Consider the following 23057-nt stretch of genomic DNA (forward strand, 5'->3'; position numbering starts at 1 on the left):
GAAAAAAATTGTTTAAAAAGGAGGGGCATTGTAAGTTAGAGCGGTGCATGAGTTTCTGTTTAGGATTTGATTTATTTGTTGTTGTTTAGTCTAAGTTAAGTTTAGTCTAAGTCTAAGTGGTCAACGCATCTGTGACCCAATGGACTATAGTCGGCCAGGCTCCTCTGTCCATGGGATTTTCCAGGCAAGAATTACTGGAGTGGATTGCCATTTCCTTCTCCAGGGGATCTTCCTGTCCCAGGAATCGAACCCATGTCTCCTGCATTGGCATGTGGATTCTCTACCACTGGACCACCAAGGTAGTCCCATTTGATTCATATCCTACATATTAATATAAATCAAGAGCCCCTATCTTATGTAGACTTATTCTTGCTTTTATAAATTATAATGAATCTAACCCCCAAAAGCCCCTAACTCAAGGTAAGAATATCAGAAGACATTTTACAATCTCAAGGTGGTTGAAATACTATATCCACTTTAGATGTGGCTGAGGATAAGGTCGGAGAAGGCAATGGCACCCCACTCCAGTACTCTTGCCTGGAAAATCCCATGGACGGGGGAGCCTGGTAGGCTGCAGTCCACGGGGTCTCGAAGAGTCGGACACAACTGAGTGACTTCACTTTCACTTTTCACTTTCCTTCATTGGAGAAGGAAATGGCAACCTACTCCAGTGTTCTTGCCTGGAGAATCCCAGGGACGGCAGAACCTGGTGGGCTGCTGTCTATGGGGTCTCACAGAGTCGGACACGACTGAAGTGACTTAGCAGCAAAGGATAAGGTAAGCTAGAAGAAAATACCCAGGATATAGAAAAGCTGATAAGCAGGTGGGCTGATGGTATTTCTGAGTATCTCTATTTCATAACAGAAAAACTGATTTAAAAATCATTGCCTTAAAGATATGGAGCCTCCAAATCATTATCAATAACGAGTTACAATAGATTTTATAAGCAAGTAATCTACTGCTTTCAAATGAAGGAAGTGCATCACTCTGGTAAGCTGGCCTCTGTAACACTTGCTTATGTTGCCACCTCTAACATTCCTCAGTCCCCTGCTTTCATCACTTCCTTTAACACAATCCTACACTCATCTAAGAAATCTTTCTTTGATCCTTTCCCCATTTCCTTCTGTTTTCTGTCACTCTTCCTTTACTGTCCCTTTTTTACTTGTTCTGGAACCCGTCTGCTATCTCATCATTGCTTTCCTCATGTCTGGACACTCCTATTCCTGTATTCAAAGACATCTGCAGCCTGCCTGAGTTTCATGTTGCTTTCTAGATATTCAAAATATCCTGTTTTAACTTGCATTTAAGCAGCTGCCCCTTCTTATGTCCTAACCAATAAGCCACTATTCCTCCTGCATCCCCACAAATCTACCATTTTTTTTTTTTTGACAAGGTGCACTAATGCTGCTTTTAATGGCGGCGCAATAAGGAAGTACACGATGTTACTAGCTTGAGCTAAGAGAGGTTTTAAAAGATGCCCACTGACACTATCAAGTAGCCTCACGGTAGAAATGACTCTCAGGCTGCCAAGGCTGTAGAAAATGTGCAGGACAGACCGAGATTACAGCTTGTGTTTAAGATTAAGAGGGTAGAAGAGTTAACTGCTAACCCAGCACTACGAATCTACCATCCCCTCAGATAATCCAGCTAATTGGTAGAGTGGTAGATTCTTCAAACTAAGTCACACTAATGTAGTTGATAATCTTTACTTATATCTGCCCAACACCCATCCTATGACATGACCTTGGGGGGAGCAGGGAGACAATGCTCTACTGGGTAAAAATCTCATAAAAACTGGATAGAAAATTTGAATTGAGGATGTCTGTGGTGGGATTAGTTGGAAACTCATCTTTAAACACACAAAATCACCTATCTCCCTATATATTTCAGCCTTGGAATAGTAAAGAATTGGTAAAGAAAATTGATTTCTGTTGGGATTTCCTGATTCTATTTGCTTCCTAAGGTCTGACTCAGTCATGTCCAGCCTTTGAGATCCAATGACTGAGGGAAAGTAAGAGAATGGTTACTTTACGGTATGCTGAAGGTCTGTGCTGGCCTCAAGTCCTAGAAGTAGATAACACTGTCAGTCAGGAGATCCTAGTACACTGAAGCCCTAGTTCTAGAAAAAAGAGAGGTGTAATAGTTTACGAGTTATAGATCCAGAAGGTCAGAAAGATCTCCAAGTTTTTTTGTCCAGTATCTGTTCACCTCTCTTCTCCCTCTAGTTGATTATAGAAACACTTGTTTGATTATATGAAAGTAATATTAATTACTGCTTATGGCTATTTACTTATGGCACAGTAACAAACATCAAATTGTAGTTAGCTATAAGCTTGACTATATTTTGGGGCTTCCCTTGTAGCTCAGTTGGTGAAGAATCTGCCTGTAATGCAGACCTGGGTTCGATTCCTGGGTCACGAAGATCCCCTGGAGAAGGAAACGGCAACCCACTCCAGTATTCTTGCCTGGAGAATTCCATGGACAGAGGAGCCTGGCAGGCTACAGTCCACGAACTCACAAGAGTTGGACATGACTTAGTGACCAAACCACTACCAACTTACTATATTTTACTCAAGTGTTTGATCTTTGTAGTTCTGTTCATATGGTAGGTTTGCTTTACTAATTAAAACAACAGTTCCAACAAGAAAAAGGAAAATTAGAAATGCCCATTAAGTACTGGCTGAATGAGTTAATAAATACTGTGTATATTTAAAGTGGGTATCAACTGCTCAAACATTGAGCAACTAGTATATGTAGATCAGGGACTACCTTTAGTTCATCTGGGGAAAGTAGTACAGACTTCACTGAAAATTTGCTGAGGATAAAGATGGGTTTTATTCTACCTACAGCAGGATACTCACTGATGACACCCACCATCCCTCTATTCTCTCTAGCTATACAACTAACTGGAAAGTTAGTTCTCTTTCTTTAACCTCTTATTCTGATCATCTATTAATTGTTATTAATTAGTATGTGCTTTAAAGTTACAAGTATTTGTGAGTATGTAGATAAATGGGAACCCTTGTAACATTGCTAGTAGGAATGTAAAATGTGCAAGTCATTATGCAAAATGGTTTGGCAGTTTCTCAAGAAATTAAATAGAGAATTACCATATGATTCAGTCAGTCAGTCAGTTCAGTCGCTCAGTCATGTCCAACTCTTTGCGATCCCATGAATCACAGCACGCCAGGCCTCCCTGTCCATCACCAACTCCCGGAGTTCACTCAGACTCACGTCCATCGAGTCAGTGATGCAATATCCCCCAACTGGAAACGCGTATTCAAATGAATTCATACTTGTACACAACAGTCATAGCAGAACTATTCACAATAGTTGGAAGGCAGTGACAAACCAAATGTCAATCAACAGATGAATGGATAACCAAAATGTGGCATATTCCTATGCTATGGACTGAATGTCTGTGTCCCCCTAAACTTCATATGCTGAAGCCCTAAATCCCCAATGTGACGGTATTTGGAGGTGGAACCTTTGGGAGGAAATTAGGTCATAAATAGGATTAGTAAGAAGAGACACAAAAGAGGTGATCTCTTTCCACCATATAAGCAAGAAAAGTAGCTGTCTGCAAACCAGGAAGCAGCCCTCATCAAACACTGAATTTGTCAGCATCTTGACCTTGATGTTTCCAGCCTCCAGAACTGTGAGAAATAAATGTCTGTTGTTTAGTCACCCAGTTCATGGGTGTTAAGTTGCCTGAACTGATTAAGACATAATATAATGAAAATTATATTTGTTGTTGCTTAGTCACTAAGCTGTGTCTGACTCTTTTGCAACCACATGGATTGTAGCCCGCTAGGCTCCTGTCCATGGGATTTCTCCCAGCAAGAATACTGGAGTGGGTTGCCATCTCCTTCTCAAGAGGATCGTCCCGACCCAGGGATCAAACCTATGTCTCCTGCATTGGCAAGTGGGTTCTTTACCACTGAGCCACCCGGGAAGCCCATAATGAAATATTATTCCACCATAAAAAGGAATGAAATACTGATACATGCTACAACATGGATGAGCCCTGAAAACATGCTAACTGAAAGAAGCCAGACACAAAGGTCACATATTATGTGGTTCCATTATATGAAATATCTGGAAGAGGTAAATCCATAGAGACAGAAAGCAGACTGGTGGCTGCCAAAGGTCAAAAAAGGAGACAGTGGAGACTGAATGCTTAGTGGGTACGGAGTTTTCTTCAGGAGCAATGAAAATGTTGTCAAAACTGAGAGAGCCGATAGCTGTATAACACTGTGAATGTATTAAACACTACTGGATTGTTTACTGTAAAATGGTTTATCTTATGCTACATGAATTTTATCTCAGTTTTAAAAAAAGCTTAGAAATTCATAAAATAACTTAGTTGTTTTAAACTTTATTTTCTTTAGTAATAATGGAAAATTATTAGCGAGTGACTCAGAGAAGGCAATGGCACCCCACTCCAGTACTCTTGCCTGGAAAACCCCATGGACGGAGGAGCCTGGTGGGCTGCAGTCCATGGGGTTGCTAAGAGTTGGACTCGACTGAGCGACTTCACTTTCACTTTTCACTTTCCTGCATTGGAGAAGGAAATGGCAGCCCACTCCGGTGTTCTTGCCTGGAGAATCCCAGAGACTGGGGAGCCTGGTGGGCTGCCGTCTATGGGGTTGCACAGAGTCGGACACGACTGAAGTGACTTAGCAGCATTAGCGAGTGACTAAAGAATCAAATGTAATTACTTCAGAAATGATGTATGTGAACAGCAAAACAATCTTGATTTTTAAAATCTGATCAAATACAAGGTTTAAGCAGTATCTCAGTTTCAATGAACACAAACAGGTGCACACACACATTGAAGAGTATGGATTAAAATATGTCTCAATTTAAGGAGAATTATTCTCCAAAATACATCCATCATAAATATCACAAGATGCATCATGTGTTTGCATTTGAGTTTCTACCAAGTTGTTTACTTAACAAGGGGCTGTCTTGATTTGTATATTTTGAGAAATAAAGTACTTGCTGGAGGAAATCCTTAGCGTGGAAAAAAAAAAGATCAAGATTCCTTTTAAACTTTGGGAAACTTTAGTTATCTGACAGAAACAGTAAAAAATGAGGCAAAAAAATATCTAGCACTGACTTAGCAGTTTCTCATGCCAAGGTCCACAGTTTTACTGGATGTCACCGTACTCAAATAAAACGCAGTGAGCGCAAACCCAGTGCTCTATGACAACCTAGGAGGTGGGAGGGAAGCTGAAGAGGAAGGGGACATATGAATGCCTACGGCTGATTCATGCTGATGTATGGCAGAAACCAACACAATATTGTAAAGCAAATATCCTCCAATTAAAAATAAATAAAATTTTTAAAAAATCTTATAGATACTACTTTATAAAGCAATCCACTAATTATATTATGCATAACATGATACAATTATGTAAATAGATAATGTAGAATTTCCAATGGTGGTCTCAGATAGATTTAAAAAGAGCTTCATATCAAAAACTTTAGGTAATATAACCTTAAAAACTACATAGATGGTTCAAAAAGTAGCTCTACTGATTACAAAGACACAGATGTGAAAGATGCATATAGAGTTTAAAAAAAATCATTCTATAAAATTTGAGATGTAACAAACAATTCCTAAAGTACTGTGTGTGTGCTCAGTCTGCTCTTTGTGACCAACCCCATGGACTATATCCCACAAGACTCCTCTGTCCATGGATTCTCCAGGCAAGAATACTGGAGTGGGTTGCCATTTCCTTCTCCAGGGGATCTTCGAGACCCAGGGATCTCTTGCCTCTCCTTCCCTGACAGGTGGATTCCTTACCACTGAGCCATTTGGGAAGCCCAAACTAATATTAACTTTGTATAATTTAAATCTATCTGAGTTAACAGAAAGAACCCTTTTGGGATCTTCTAAATGGGAAAACAGAAGATCACTTTATATTCAAGGGTTATCAGCATTAGCATTAGAAAAGAGCTACACCATAAAATCATAAAGTGATTACTTTGAAAGCTAAAAGTAATTCTTTCAGGACTGTGATTTTAATTTTCTCTATACTTCCTCTGCATTTTTAACATTTTCTTCCATCTAAATGTATTATTCTTGATTAAAACAAAAGCAGTTAAGAATTAAAAATAGAATTTATTTTCTCAAGATGTCTAAAATTTTTATGACACGGAATTAATGAATTTCTGTTGTGGAAGAGGACAACAGTCTCCCAGTCAAACCTTCTGCCAAACTGGAATAATCTTACCTACAATATTTGACATCACCCAGCTTTTCCCTGATATACAGATCAGTATTTTGAAAACATCTTATTCCACTATTACCAGTTGAAAATGTCTTTACTGATTCCTAAATATTTAGTCTCTCTTTATGCCAGGGGCTGAGGCCTTTATTTGAGGTATTTTTCTCAGGAGTCCCTTAAGTCTTCACTTTTGAGGCTCTATATTTAATTCTGCCCCTTTGTATACTCTACCTGGTGTCCATTAACACCTTAGAGAGGCATAGCCAGGACTTAAAACAACATTCCAAATTATTTCTGATCAGCCCAAATCAAAATTAATAGTTGCAGGAAACCTGAAGATTTTCTTTGATGAATGAGATTACATAAGCATTGCTAGTAGCTACATAATATTGACAGTTTAAGATTACAGTCAACTGAATCATCCAAGTCTATTCTACTAGCAGCTCACATCTTCCACATCTAAAGTTTAAGAAATGCATTTTCCCAGTTTTAGAAAAACTTAAAAGGGGGAAAATTTTTTGTTTTATAATAAAATAAATTATATCTATTTCCTGATCACAGAAAGCTCTCTATCCCCCTTCTATATTTTTAACTTGACTAATTGAAACAAGCAATCTATTTACTCCTTGTTTTATCCATAGGGAATTGTACATGTTTAATGTTCAGTTAAGGAAGAAAACCACATCATCAGAGACAGTGTCGCTGATGAATGAATGAAAAATGACCATCCCTGGGCTTTTTAGAAATCACCAATACACAAACTCAGTTTTCTAATCAGTGTTTTCTTAGCAGTAGCAATGATGCCAAGGCTCACAAAGGAAGAAAATTTCTCTTCTACATCCCTTATATAAGTGCTAAGATGGGCTTTATAAGACTCCAGTTTTCTTGTCTGTATGGCATCTAAAATTACACAAATATAGCCACCAATTTATTTCCGGGTTAAGAAAACTTGATATAAATCCTTGGGAAGCAAGAAATTTTAACATTCTAGACACAAATCTGAAGATTAAATTGTATGTCAATCTTATTATTAAACCTTACTCGGGGAAATCTCTGTAACTTCTCCAGTACAAGATTTATCAGAACCTGCTAAAAATTAGAGAAGCTATGCCTATTTGAAAAATTTAATTCTGCTTTTATTTTGTTCAAAACCATATAAATGTGGTAGTCTAGTATGTGGTTATATAGGATGCTCCCTTCCTGTATAAGTACTTAATATGCTTACTTTTACCCTACAAAGATTTAATAGAAAATTAAAGCTACACATGTGTAACTTTCCTAGAAAATAGTAAAAGGATTAAGTGTTAGGAATTACCTTGAGTGGTGAAGTTGAAGAGTGCAGGTGTGTCTCGCCCATTTGGTAGTTTGACATTTGGGTCCCGTAATTCATCAAAAAATGAATGTGCACAAGCTTCCAGTGGTGTCAGTCGGGCAGTTGGTGTATACTCCAGCAGACGGCTACAAAGTGCAATCGCCTCGGGTGGAGTTCGGGGGCGGAAGACCTACAGAATAAAAAAAAAAAAAGAGAGAGAGAGAGAGAGAAAGTACAGTTAATGTTTCAAGTAAGAATCTTTGCAAATTATCATCTGAGTACTGAGTTAATTCCCACCATGTACAAAAACATGGTTGCATTTGTGAAAGAAACCTTTTAGAATGAAAGGAGTTAACTGCATACAATTTACCACATTGGGGTGAACTGCTGATTAAAGACTATATGAAAAAGGCTCAGAGAAAAAACTAGGGCAAATGAAAAAAAAAATCTATACAAGCTTATCATAAAGCAGTACAACCAAACATGCACACAAAATATGACAGGCACAAAAGAAAGTCTCGGTTCTGGGAGCAGTCACAACTAGAAGAATGTGAAGTTAATGTAAAGTTCTGACTGCTGTGGTAATAGTTATAAGGTTTGCCTCTTTGGTGTGACTTTTCTTTTTAGCAGAACAATTGTTGATAATCAACAGCACAGCACTGTACAAATCTGGCAATTAATATCTTTTAAAAAGGAAAAGCTGTTTATTCTTCAATGATTTGGTATTAACTTTTCAATAAACAGAGCCTATTATTATTTGAGGAAATTCTTGAATATCCAGAACTTCTGAAAATGTCCAAAATTGTTTTCTCAGGTAGGTGTTATCGTAACACGGCAAGTTTACCCCTCATTTGAATAAATATTCTAGGGTTTTAATCAGGAATAGAGAAACTTATTTTTCATTAAGAACATCAACTCACAGAAAAAGTAAACTGAAAGCTATATAATGAGGCAAAATGCAAATAAACAAACTTATTTAAAGGAACAGAAAGCTTTCTACTCATCTGTGTCTTAAAACTCCGAATAAATACACAGAACTATGAAAAATATACTTTGTTCTAAATTATGGATAGTTAAAGAATAAAAGCAGAAGGGGAAAAACAGAAATAAACATAAACATCTGGACAGAAAGCTTTTGAAATTAAAGAAAAATGAAACACATATCCCTTGACAGAAGAACACAGACACAAATAGAAGGGTTAGTAGCCGCAATGGTGGAAGTTGACAGACACAAAAAGGAAAACAGATGCATAAAAATGGAGGGAAAGAGACCTACAAGTGAGGAAAGGACATGCAGACTGTGACAAGGCACAGAGGCGTCTGAGAGGCTTAAGTTTCCTAACGATAAAGGCTCATGTAACATTTGGCTATCCACCTAGGCTGAAAGCAGGAGAACTGGTTACTACTACAGAGCTCATTAGATTATGAGACTATTTATAAGAGTACTTTCTACACTGAAAATCCTTTTTTTGTTTTGAAACAAAGTTTATTATTAATAAAGATATTTTCCTTGGAAATTGAGAAATTTTGGCTTGAGTAAGATATTAGAAATTTATTTCTGAACATTAAATATCTTAGTTAATTTATTTGGTTGTGTTAGAAAACCCTCTCCACAGTTACAAGCTGCTTTATCTTTATTCTTTTGAATAATCTGACTTGCCTCAGTCAAGGAGCTAATGTACTGTATTATTTGAAATGTTTAGATCTTTCACTGTATGTGGTCATTTCCCCCTTCTCTTGCTTCCCAGCCAGAACCATAATCAAACTCAAAATGTAGAAGAAAATAATCAGTGGAAACATTTAGAAAAATTTTTATGAAAATACTAAGCACTACTGACCTTCTCCTGAGGGAAGTTTGTATTTATTTGACAGCATATGGATTTACTTTGTTAGCTAGTTTAATAAAAATGCCTCTGACCAATATGGGAGCACAGAAGTAGAATTAAAAGTACCACCACCAAAAGTAGAAATAAGTATCTTTTAACATTCAAATGTAGGGTAGGTGGACAGTGAGTATATTTTAAATGAAAAAATTCTGTGTTACATCTATTAATAAACCAGTATTGTAAGCTTACTTCTGATTACTAAAAAGAAAATCATCCACGTCTTTTTTGATTTCTTACTGACTAAAAGTCACCATCCATGTTGGTACTAAGACACATAATAGCTTATTCTGCCAGGCAACCCTAACTCACAGAATCAAAGAGTTAGAAAAATAAGGAAAAGAATTCATTTTAAGAACCTACATTAAACTCAAGACTTAACCTGCCTTTTAAGAAAAGTACCCATTATTATTTCTAATCCTTGAGAGATTCCTGATGAGAAAAGCCTTGGTTCTGTAATATACAGATAAAGGTTAAGAAAATTATGTGGGGTCAAATCCCAGCATACCCAAAGTCCAGATTTCTGACCATAAGACAGGGTGTGGTAGCATGCAGCTTTCAAAAATTATAGGCCAAACTAGAAAAAGGTTTTCTGAATTATCTTTGTGTCTAAAGAAAAGGAAACCAATAACTACTGTCACTTGGCTTTTAATAATGAAGTTTCTGCTGCTTTTCATTCCATACTAAATTGTTTAACACTCAACATCTTGGGTTCTGTGGGGTTTTTGTCAATATTTATTCTTGTAAAAATACTTTTCAAACCCCACTCCTAAACTTCAGCTTAGTTATCAATAAATCATTCAAGAAACTGAGAGTCTAAATATATACCACAAGCAAAACCTATACCGCACAGCTACCTACTTTGTTTTTATTATTACATTTCAAGAATGAATAACTTAGCTTTTCAAAAAAGTTTTCCCCCCGAGTTTTATAGACCTGCCCTGAAATTTTGGGAAAAAAAAAATTAAGTACATACCCGCACTCCTGAGGTGAAATGTCCTGTTCCTGACGAATCCTAAAGATGAGAATGCAGTGAAATAATCCAAACAGGGGAAGTCAATCCAAAAGAGAATAGTCCAGCAAGGAAAAATATATCCAATGTTATAAGAAATCCATGGTGTGGAGGGGGGGACATAGAAAATGTTTATACAGTTATAAACTTTAAACATCAGTCTGCACAGTAGCAAGTCCAAGTTTTAAAAATTATTTCACCACAGTGTATGCAAAAAAAATTTGATTGCGCAATGGTGAGGCACAGTAAAGAAATTAAATTTTAATTATGTTCCGATGCCAGTGCATTTATTAAAAAAATACAAAACCAAAAAAAGTTAAAATCAAAATGAAATCTAGAAGTAAAATTCCCAAAGTAAAGTGTTTGGTCTTCTACGACCTGGATTCATTGTCCATTGACATGGCTGGGAGGGGGCATATCAGCCTGCTTGTCAAGATGTGAGTTCCCAATATGCTAATTTTTCTCTATTAATGAATTCCAGTAACACAGTATAAACATTTTTGCTAAATTATTAGTGATGAGAGGAAAGTGATAAATTTATTTAATTTATAGGTTTCAAGCCAGATATTTTCAATTTGTGTGAGCTAAGAAGGATCAGGCCACCGCGGATTATTCTCATTTTGGATTGACTTCCCTGATAAAAGATATTTACTGACATTCTCATTATCTTAGGACTCTTCAAGAAATTGACATATCACCTCAGAAGTGCGGGTATAAACTTACTTTTTCTATTGTGGGCTTTGCCCCCTCATACCCTCTCCTTTTTGGAAAAACTCACTGAAAAAATTCTGTACCTCTGAACACTACAAATTCAACACAGTTCCATCTGCAAATATGCCCAATTCACCCACCAAAAGCTAAACAAAAATATATACAATGAACAATACAACTAAGGGACAGTCACAGTTATAGGTGACATGCATAGTAAGTAATGTAAACCAACACCTAGGCACAACGGAGCCAAATATGCAAAAGGGAGGTAGCAGGGTCTATTATGTCTAGGTATTGAGAACAAAAAATGGCAGAACTCACCAGTAGCTGTGAATTCCCTTGGCTATTCTAAGAGAATTTAACATTCTTTTAGGATAGTTTCCAGTGGGGGAATTAAATATTTTGCAAAAAATAAATAATCCGCGGATTACTTTTAGTCTGCAGACTAAAATTTAGTTCACGGATTAAAATCCGGCCCGTCAGGATAAAAATCTCTCATGAACTTAAAACACAACGAGGTGGACAAAAATAGAAAACCAGACTAAAAAAAATGAGAGCACAAAGTAAGACTCAACTGGGCCAACTAACAATTAGTGCGCAGACTAAATATGGCCAGCCAAGAATGTTAGCAAGGCCATGAAGAGCCAGCCCAAAACACTCCCTGTAAAAACTAAAACCAGAAGTAAATAAAGAAAACAAAACAGAACAAAGCAAAAAAATAAAGAAATAAACAAAAGGAAGAAAGAAAACAAAAGCGAAAAGAAAAACTGAAAAGAACCAAAACACTGACATGAACTTTTAAGTGATTCAACTACTACCTCACCTGTGCAGCAACTCATTTTCTTAAATTGAAACAAACTCTTATCACAAATACTAGTCTAGAGAAGAAACTAGGAGGAAAAAAAATTTTTTTCCCCAAAAATAAAGTCTCTGTGGTACTGAACAAATGCAAATGAGTTCTTAATGGAAGAATTATTCAAAATAAATTTGCATTTGGATAACTCAGAAAGGACACAGGCCATTTTCTCCTTCACATGTCCTATAATAAATAGACTTTTGCCATCAAACATCAAATTTCAACCTGGAGCTAACTGTTATGACTGAATCTTAAGCCCCTTAAAATTACCATTTATATACCACATCAAGGCTTATGGTTGATTCTCATAGCATCAGCTCTCAACAATTCCACTATATTAAACAGCCAACCAGAGCAATGTAAAAATGCCTATGGGGCAATGATAATTAATCTAAGCAGAATGGAGAACAAGTACTGTGCCTTGTTCAGTAGCTCAAATAGCTAGTCCTCTTCAAGTTTTCATTGTGATAAATGTACAGTACAGACACTGTTCGCTGGTCATACACAAAATACACAAGCATTAAATGTTAAAAACTGATAAACCATGAACACTTCTGAAGAGCAACCCCAGTACATAAAATTATTTGCAATTTGTAAGGCTATATGCAGGACTAAAAGTGAGACAATATTATGGATTTGCTGACTAATTAACTAAAAAAAGAATTTAAGTCTACTGAAGTGCTCATGTACAGCACATAATTCATAAGAAACACAAACATCTTTTCCTTAGCCACAATTCAATAAATTTTAGCTTCACTAATTAAAATACACATAAGGAATATAATGTTGGTATCAGCATTAAACTATGCCACAAATTCCTCCCTCTCATCTCATTTGCTCATAAAATACTACAGAAGTGTGATTTACCAAATGTCTACTTATCCAATTTAATCTTTCATTGTTCATAAAATGGTTACTATAGTCAAGTTGATCTTCCTAAGAATATAGAAATATTTCCTTTCATCCATACCTCCTTTTCTTAAGGGATAGTCCCCTAAGCTACAACAATTCCTAACTTTAGCAGCACCTAAGCAAACCCAAGGGCTTCCCAGGTGTAAAGAATCCACCTGTTAATACAGGAGACACAAGAGACATGGGTTTGATCCCTGGGTTGGGAAGATCCCATAGAGCAGCAAATGGTAACCCACTCCAGTATCCTTGCCTGGAAAATTCCATGGACAGAGGAGCCTGGTGGGCTCCAGTCCATGGGGTTACAGAGAGTCCGACATGACTAAGCTACTGAGCACACATGCACACAAGCAAATCTAAACTGTCTTTCAACAGTACCCACCCTCATCCACTAGCTCTTCTATCACCTTTAAAGGAGGCTCCTTTTCCCGTCCACCATCCACACTGAAGAGCCTCTCTATGATACCTATAGTACATGAAACACCTTGGAACACCAACAGCACATAATCAGGTATAAGGTTATTATTTAATACTTGCTTCAACTGACTCATATATATATCACCCTTAAGTGTTTCAAAGATGGAGACTTAATATTTTAGTTTTTTTTTTTTTCTTTTGTATCCTTTATGGTGTCTAGCATAGCACTGATACACAGGAGGTAAGTGTTTTAAAGAACAAATGATAAGTCACAAATTTTTGCCTTCTTTTTTAATTCACTCTCACCCTATCCTCTGCTCCCCACAAGTGATCCATTCTTTCTTTTTTACCTTATTCTTCTCACATATGGATTCACCACCTTAGTAGTTGAATTTTAATGTGCAATAGTTTCCAAAGAAATAGGGTAAAGCCAGTATAAACAGAAAAGTGAGGAGGTCTATTCACATAGCAAATAGATGTTAGAGAAGAAGTGATTATTCTAGCACTAATGAAGATGGAGGTAGAAAATTCAGTAAGGAACATAGTATATTTATGTGACAAATGATAATGTACTAGTTGAGGTCAGTAGGCAGATGGGTTGAAGAGTAATATTGAAATTGATTACCTGAACAGCAGACAAAACAGACAAATGACAAACTTAGGAACCAACAGAAATCCCCAACATAGTTTCATGCTTTCTGGAATACATGAGCAAAATAAGGCAGAAAGGCCAGAAAGGGTAGAGTGGATCAGCAAAACAACAACAACAAAATGTTTGACAGGGATTTTTGCTTTGTGCTAAGACCCTTTGAACGTATTTTTGGTAATGGGTGAAACTAGTTAAAACAGGTAAGTTTACCAAATGAAAATTCATCTTGTAGTCAAAGACTCAGGAAAAAACATTATGAAGAAAGTCATTTAAAAAAATTATAGTGCATCTTTTGGTTTAGCTTTAAGCATAGCAAATAATACATGTAATAACTAAATCAGCTAGTCTGATTCCTTTGATGGCTGAAATGACCTCAATTTTTTGCTTACTCTGTTAGCTAGTTAGAAACACTAGTATTCACTCATTTCACAGCATGTGGACTGTATTCTAAGAAATCAAGTATGTAAGGATTGATTTTTGTGGATAATGCTTTCTGGGATACTTAAATCAATGATCTAAGGTCCCCACATATCCTACAGACAATTAACTATTAATCATGTATACCCAAGTCTCAGCAACAAACATTTTGAGGTAACATATTCATTTTATCATCAACAAAAGAGAAATGAGAAGCTGCTATGGTACATATATGGTATGACTTGGAAAGTACTACAGGAGTTATATGGTGGGAATAATCACATAAGAGCTTGGATAATTAGATGTTTCGTGGGAGAAGGAGATCTGAAGTCTTGACGAAGGTCAAGACTTAGTAAGCAGAGAGAAAGAACACTCTAAGTGTTCACTAGTAAGAGGTAGAAATGAATGTGGCTTTTCCGGGGAACAATCAGGAGAACAGTTTGATCAGATCAAGAAATTCAGCATGCCTGCATGATCCCTTCAAAGTGAGCAGGACAACACTCTCATATGTAGCTAAGTTATTAAACAGTACTCAGTCAATCGAAAGAAACCAAGGCCCTTGGGATTCTAATCTATTTCCTCTACTAACTAGATATATCATTTATGAATTTCATTACTCTGAAAGAATATACAGACATCTGTGTTACCTAACTCAGAGGTCCCCAACCTCTAAGATGTAATGGCCTGATGATCTGAGGTGGAGCTGATGTAATAATAGAAATAAATTGCACAGTAAATGTAATGCGTCTGAATCATCCTGAAACCATCCCACCCCTGGTCCATGGTCTTCTCCAAAACTGGTCCCAGGTGCTGAAACGGCTGGGTACTGCTGATTTAACTGACCTCACAGGATTATTTAATACTGGAATAATACAGGGGAATATCTGCTTTAACTTTAACAAAATGTTAGCACAATCAGATACTCAAAATAGGGAATAAACATATACAACCATTACAATGTTAACTTTATTAGAAATCCTTAATCTATCCTGGTGGCTCAGAGGTTAAAGCGTGTGCCTCCAATGCAGGAGACCTGGGTTCGATCCCTGGGTTGGGAAGATCCGCTGGAGAAGGAAATGGCAACCCACTCCAGTATTCTTGCCTGGAGAATCCCATGGACGGAGAAGCCTGGTAGGCTACAGCCCATGGGGTCGCAAAGAGTTGGACACGGTGAGTGACTTCACTTTCACTTTTCAATCTATCCTAACCAAACACTGAACTTTAAATTCATTGCCTAATTACACGCATTTAAGGGTGAGGGAGCTGGAGAACTTGGGAAAGATTAGGTTTAACTGACTAAATGCCTCAGGAAAGGTTAAGAGCAGGACAAAGAACTAAATCTCTCATTTTTCTGGAAAGGGAAGCAGAAGAGTGACTGGATAATCATCCGAACTGGGACAGTGAAGAGTGTGAAGAACATGCCATTAATAATCATACTGGGCAAACATAAATTGGGACATATAAGCACTCTTCTCATTATATGTATGGTATATAAAATTTTTCCTATAGGCAATGAGGAATCAGAAAATTTCAAACAGGAGAGACAATATCACATGTGCTTTAAGGAAGATGACTTTGACAGCAGTGAGGATGTGAAAGATATGAAGGAGGGAAATCAGGAGGTAGGAGGTTGTTTCAGCAATTCTATGATATGATGTTGGGCTAAAGTCAGGGCAGTGGAGATAGAGAAGACAAATCCTCTATATGCATATTTGTTTTCAAAAGAACCTGAAGAAAAGACACAACAGCTAACTGCTTTTCTACAAAAGCAAAAAACAACATGAGGCACAAAGAATGGGAGCAATGCTTATACTAGATCCTTACTTCATACCTAAATAGACTGTCATTTACCCAAAACTCCATGTACCAAATGCAGAATTTCAGCTTCTTCTCTTCTTCCAACCAATCTCCACCTGTATTTAATTCTCAATTTGCTTTTGCTATCATTTCCTTTTGCGTCCCATCTGGCTTTTATTCTTTTAACTGTATAGCATACACCAAAAAGCAAGTATTTATCTTCCCCACCATCACTCTCAATACTGGTCCCCTTTTCAAAACATTAGTATATATATATTTCCTTTCCAACTTAAGCCACAAATGCTTATTCAATGAATTAGGTTGTTCTGGCTATTAGGTAATAGTCAAGGGCATCTTACTGGATTTCTGAATTCTCCAGAATTCAGGATTCTCCCTGCAATATATCACACTAGGATTATTTCATTGTTTTGTTCTTCTGTTTGCTATCTTTCTTATACATCTGAATACCCTCACTCAATGCTTCCAAGGAAGACATTTTCTCCCTTCAACTTTCTGTCTGCCTATTTTTTTTGAGAACAGGAGCTCCCAGTTCTGGGGATATAGCTGTACTACACTATAACATGGTAGAAAAAAAAAGGGTTTCAGCAAATGGGACTAAAATAGGTTTTAACAGAAGACTTCGATAAAGGCAAAGCAGATTTTGTTTCCAGACTCCTGTTTACCCGCCTTCCAAAGGCAAAAAGCTTTTTCCTTTAGAGAATAACATTATGTACGTTAAAAAAAAAAAAAAAAAAAAACTCCACTGGCTGCCTAGCATAAAAGAGTATTTCTCAAGCTGACATTCACTATCACAAAGGAGGGGAGACTTTCCTCTAGAAATTTAAAATTTTGTATTCTTATTTTGACAATAATAAATTCTTAATAAATCAATGTAAATATATTCTGGATCATCTGGAAGACAGAGTACTGCCATGGAATTTCTGTGTCTGAATTTGGTTTTGTGTTTACAACCACAGTAACAGCAACCAATGGTGTGCACTAATGAGAAATTAATGTAAGTGTCCTACTATATAATAAATGCATTTGTACCAAGTGAGAACCAAATTATGGCACATATATGAGTGAAGAATTCACAAGAGTTTGAAGACACAAAATAGGTGGGAGAATTGAATTATTATTCTATATATGGTATAAGAATGGAAGCCTAAATAAAACAAAAGAGCTTTGTGTATATTATTACACTGGAAAAGCATCAGTGTAAGATATAGAAAACATCTGGAATTCACAAGGGTAGATGATGTAAAGCATGCAAATTCACCATTAGTCTTCTATTGCTTGCATGGTAATTATAATGAGTCATTCCTCACATTCCATCCTGGCTAACACTTGAAGAGATATAATCAAGGGGAAAAAGTACAGAATATGACACACACTAGTACTGGTGGCAGTCTTGATTTAAAAAAAAAACGAGGACAAGGACTACTAAATAAGATCTCATGACCTCATTTCAGCATTGTATTGCTTAGAAACTCTACACAGGACGAATATTTAGAACAGATTCGACCAAAAAGAATTTTACTTTTCTACCTTAAAATAACATGCTTATTAAAAAAAAATATGGAAATGCAGAAGAAAATAAAATCACCTATACTCTTTTAATTCAAACTACCATTAGCATTTCTGAATACTTCCCTGTATTAATTCAATACACAGAATTCTCTTTGCTTCTTGTTCTTCTTTAACATGGCTGAAATCATAGTATACTACAAATCACTTATTACACTGTAACTTGGAATAACTTTGTGGATTCAAACTGCAGCTCGGATTCTAAATCCAAATAGGGCACCTACGATTCTCTTGAGTTTAGAACCAGTGAAAGAACCTAAATATCTTCTGACTCAGATTCAAAATAAACTTTAAATACCAAGACCAAAGGATGACTTATCTCAGAACATTTAGTGTTTACTGTAAACTTAAAAAGAGGGTAGGGGAGAGAGCAATGTCTTGGTCAGTGAAAGCTACAACTTATAATTCTGGCAGTAAAATTATTACTGAGGTCTTTGTTTCTAATTATTTGGAAACAAGAGGATTTTCTGAAGTGAAGAGATGTGAAGATATTTGATAACTTGAAGTAAAGAAACCTGAATAATACAACTTAGCAAGAGACCTACTTTGAATCTGGAAATGTAAATTATTTCACCTAAATTACTTTACCTCTTATTATAAAAGATATATAACCAATTAAATGAACTTGTCAGTGTTCAAAACAAACTGTTCTATGTATATTTTTAAATATAAAAGATCTCTGATTGAAATATGTATTTAAAAGTTGAATATTTCCAACCCACAAAATATATAATGAAATATAAGAATAAACTGGGAAGAGGGATATATAGATGGCACAGAACTAGAAGGTTAAAAAACTTGGTATTAAACACGCACACACACACACAGAGAAGAAGCTGAATCCTGACTTTGTCAGTCACATATGGAAACATGGATAAGTCATTTGGCATGTTTAGCTACAGTTTCAGAATCCATAAAACAAGAGAGTCACTCTAGCTATAAACCTTATTGATATTTTTTTTTCCCCTCTGCATACAATCTCACAAATCAGACATGAAAATAACTTTTTAATAAAATCTCTCTACAATCATTTCAATTAACTATCAAAACAAAAAATAAAGTCTTCTCATAAGTTAGTACTTATGCTCTTAGAATTGGCTCCAACTAAAAGTTGAAGTTAGGCTTTTCCAATGGCTAGTGACATCCTGTGGGTATATCAACTGCTTTCAATGTATACTATTCATGAGACCAAATCTTCATTTTACTCTTGCTCCCAAAACACCAACAGGAAAGAAAACAAGAGAAGAACACAAATATAATCTATTACTAGTAGTTTAAAAAGAATAAAAATATATGTGATACTGAATGCTATACGATATTGAATGCATGTAAGTACCCAACTATATAAAGAAATTACTTCTGAATTTTAAAGAGTAAAAATTTATATAAGATCCTGCACTTAATGAAATTCTTTATTTGAATACTATGCATGTGTACTGTCCTCATCCTACAAATAAAAACCCAGATTGGAAACTTTCTACAGGAAATCAATGGGAATGCAGCTATATACAATCAATGAAATACTAATGTATAATTATCCAATTATTTTTACATGCAGAAGGCCTGTTGTACTTTGTATTCCGACAGCCACCTAGTCTCAAAATAGTTTAGTTCAAGAACAATGAGAAATCCAACTTCTAATTAACTACTGGTTAATGTATTTTTTAAAAAACTCGTTTTGACTCACCTTAGTCCAAGGATGTGCCTTAATTTGAGGGAATTTGAATTCCGTGTAGTTTGGGTTCATTTCTCGAATTTGCTCCCTTGTTGGTGTCCCCAGGACCTAGATAAAGAAAGAAAGTTATTGCCCTAATTTTCTATTATACTTATAAATATAGTCTTTATGTTTTAATGTACTGGTTTCACTGGAAAATGGAATTCCAAAGTTATAAAATATGTAACTCATTAAATAGAGCAGACTTTATAAAAGACTTCAATTTCTGACTAGAGAACCCAAGCTACAGGTAGTATACAGACTTTTATGGTAATAGTCATCAAGTCTGTATAAGAAAGGTCACTCAAAAATATTCAACTAAAAATCAGGCATCTTCGTTCTGTCTAGAAAAACAATCTGTTGTGATGACATCTGAAGTGAGAGAATCTTTTATTCATTTATTCATCAGTAAAGTAAGTCAAAGGTTTTATTATCAAAAAACTAATTAGGAGAACCTTAGTCAAACATGGTCATCAATAATTCCATTCAATCACTGAATATTAAGTGAATATCCCTGTGCACTAGGAACTATATGAAGAATACTAAGAACAAGAGAGATTCTAAACTATGAGCAACTTACATATTTGTGTGGAAAAAAGTATAACTATAATACAAGATGAAAATATACTGAGCACTTCATTACCTCCAGAGCTGTATTAGGCACCAAACGAAGGCAAGTATATGGACTTGACTGCCTCAGACAGGTGATGGGAAGAGACATTAAGTACTAAAATGAGTACTCTGAAGAAAAACAAGACTTATTACGTATCTTTGTAACTCTAGTGCCCAATATAAAACAAGTTTGTTGAAATAAAACGTTAATCCATTTAATTCAAGGACAGTTGCACAGAGGAGCAGAATGTGAAGTACTTGATCAGTGGTGAACAAACAGGGCAAACTAAGCATTTCAGGTGCTTGTTGTTATTGTTTCTAATTCTCTAGACTTCATTAAAACTTTCAGAACTTAGGCAAATTTTTTAAAGTTTTATTCTTCAAAAGACACTCATATGAAAACAAAACGTAAGCTAGACTGAGTAGGTACTGTATAATTTAATTCACATAGAATTCTAGAACATCTTCTGCCTATAGTGACATAAAGAAGATTCATGGTTGTGAGGAGCTAGAACAAAGTATTACAAAGAGGTACTAGAAAATTATTAGGGGTAATAAATATAATACAACTTCCTTTCCTTCCTGTAGTAGAATTCCAGCTTTATGGAGAAGCAAAGAGTGTTGAGAAGGAAAATATCTGGTCTTTGTAACTGTAGCTATCAGATATTTGTAAGTTAGGAGCTATCTATATTTAAAATATGAAAAGTAAAAGTTTTCATTTTAAATAATAAAGCAAGCCCTTATTTTCTAAATTGGACTCTTGATGAAGGGTGTATGTGTGTACATGTATGGGAAAAAGGGGAAAGAGTGAAAAAGAAGGGAGAGTGAACTTATTGATAATTCTGCCTTCCAAATGCAACTCCACTGGATTTTTTTAAATGCTAAATAAAAACAACAGCAATGTTAAAAAATGAGTATTTAAAATGCATACTTTCAGTGATGCTACAATCCACTAATTTCATTTTAAGACATATACTGTAGAGAAACTCTTTATAATATATATTAGTCTGTAATAGGGGCTTCCCTGCTGGCTCAAGCAGTAAAGAATCTGCCTGCAATGGAGGAGACACAGGAAACGCAGGTTTGATGCCTAGGTCGGGAAGATTCCCTGGAGGAGGGCATGGCAACCCACTCTACTATTCTTCCCAGGAAAACACCATGGATAGAGGAGCCCTGTGGCTAAGGTCCACGGGGTCACAAAGCATAGGACACAACCGAAGCGACTCAGTATACACACAGTCTGTAATAATACAACACTGCAGGCAAAAGCAAAAATCCAAAAGTAGAATTAATAAAGTGTGGCACAGTCATACAACGATATACTAACTAGCAATGAAAATAAATGAACTAGAACAACATATACCTTATTGGATGAATTTCACACAGTGGTGAATTTTCACTCAATAATGGCTTTATGTAAAGTTTAAAAACTGGAAACACTAAACTATGTTTTAATTTACGTGAAAATGAAGTGAAGTGAAAGTCGCTCAGCCATGTCTGACTCTTTGTGACTCCATGAATTCCATACAGTCCATGGAATTCTCCAGGCCAGAACACTGGAGAAGGTAGCCGTTCCCTTTTCCAGAGGATCTTCCCAACCCAGGGATCGGACCCAGATCTCCCACACTGCAGGCAGATTCTTTAACAAGCTGAGCCACTAGGGAAGCCCAAGAATACTGCAGTGGGTAGCCCATCCCTTATCCAGGAGATCTTCCCGACCCAGGAATTGAACTGGGGTCTCCTGCGTTGCAGGTGGATTCTTTATCAGCTGAGTTACCAGGGAATCCTTTAGTTTACATAGTTAAACTAAATCAAAAGCATGGGAATATTCACTAGAAAAATCAAGTACAGATTATTTAGCTTACTAGAAATAATGGAGGAGGAGGGACTGTGACTGGGGTGGGCATAAGTAGTTCTCTAATTCTAATTCTTAATCTGAGTGGTACTTACATGGATAGTCACTTTATTATTATGCTTTAAACTTAATACATTTTTATATATTTTTGTATTATGATATATTTCACAATAAAATAATAATGACACTTAAGAAATGCCAACTCTCAAATCAGTGAGTATTTTTTGTGCAGTCTCCCCTTTTTTATTCAGCACTTTGTTAGCACAAGGCACAGTCCTAACTCCCTACAAGCTGGTAAAAATGTCAAAAGAAATGAGGGGATGTATATAGACCATCAGTAAATCCATCTTTTTACTGTATGAACATAGATCATATGAATTTACAGGCTATTTGGCTGACTTTTCCATATTGCATAATGGAAAATGTATAATATTGTATAATGAAAAAGGCAGGATGCTCCTTGAAGTGAATGTTTAAATTCGTATATGCTTTTTATTATAACCTAAGAATATTCCTGGTGGAAGTAAATCTATGAAATAAACAACAAACAGCTGAGAAACATATAACATGCATACAAGGTTTGCTTAAATAAACATATGTTATAATAATTTATTTTATGTGAAAGCAAGAAAGTATACTATATGTGTGCATATGTGAAGTCACGCCCATATTCTCTCTAAACTGTCTCACAGCCATTTAGATCTAAACATTTATCCCAAATTTTATATGTGAAAAATTTCACATATGAGAAAAGCTGCATCTTTTTTAAAACAGTGAAAATATCCTCCCTTTATACTACCAATTCTCTAATATTTTTCAATACTACATTTGTTTCATCACATTTCCACTCCTCCATGCATATATCAATCCACCTTATTTTCTGATGCATCTGAATATCAGTTGCAGACATTTAATTATGTTAGCATACATATAATTAACTAAGGTTCAATATTTCTGACCTTTACATCTAAGCATTTTTTACATACCTAGAATTCTCACTCAATATATACCAGTGCATGGATGTGGAAAAAAATCTCTTATCACAATGGGAGATTATCTGCTTTGATGAATAATTACGATACAAAAAAGA

The 23057-nt window shown here is 35.9% G+C and overlaps 1 protein-coding gene across 5 annotated transcripts in view; it reads right to left on the bottom strand.

The window, feature by feature from the left end:
• The window catches only part of GSK3B (glycogen synthase kinase 3 beta), a 220797-nt gene that overhangs the window by 29095 nt on the left and 168645 nt on the right, over nt 1-23057 (bottom strand). For 4 of the 5 annotated variants that reach the window (XM_061399550.1, XM_061399795.1, XM_061399876.1 and 1 more), the window contains exons 8-10: nt 19474-19569; nt 10408-10446; nt 7552-7738 (exon numbers count right to left, since the gene is read on the bottom strand). In XM_061399550.1, coding sequence (XP_061255534.1) covers nt 7552-7738; nt 10408-10446; nt 19474-19569 — 322 coding nt within the window. The remainder of the gene's footprint in view (nt 1-7551; nt 7739-10407; nt 10447-19473; nt 19570-23057) is intronic. The other variant, XM_061399627.1, reaches the window with a different exon arrangement.

Source organism: Bos javanicus, chromosome 1 (genome assembly GCF_032452875.1).
Source record: "Bos javanicus breed banteng chromosome 1, ARS-OSU_banteng_1.0, whole genome shotgun sequence".
In the NCBI taxonomy this organism is placed as follows: domain Eukaryota; kingdom Metazoa; phylum Chordata; class Mammalia; order Artiodactyla; family Bovidae; genus Bos; species Bos javanicus.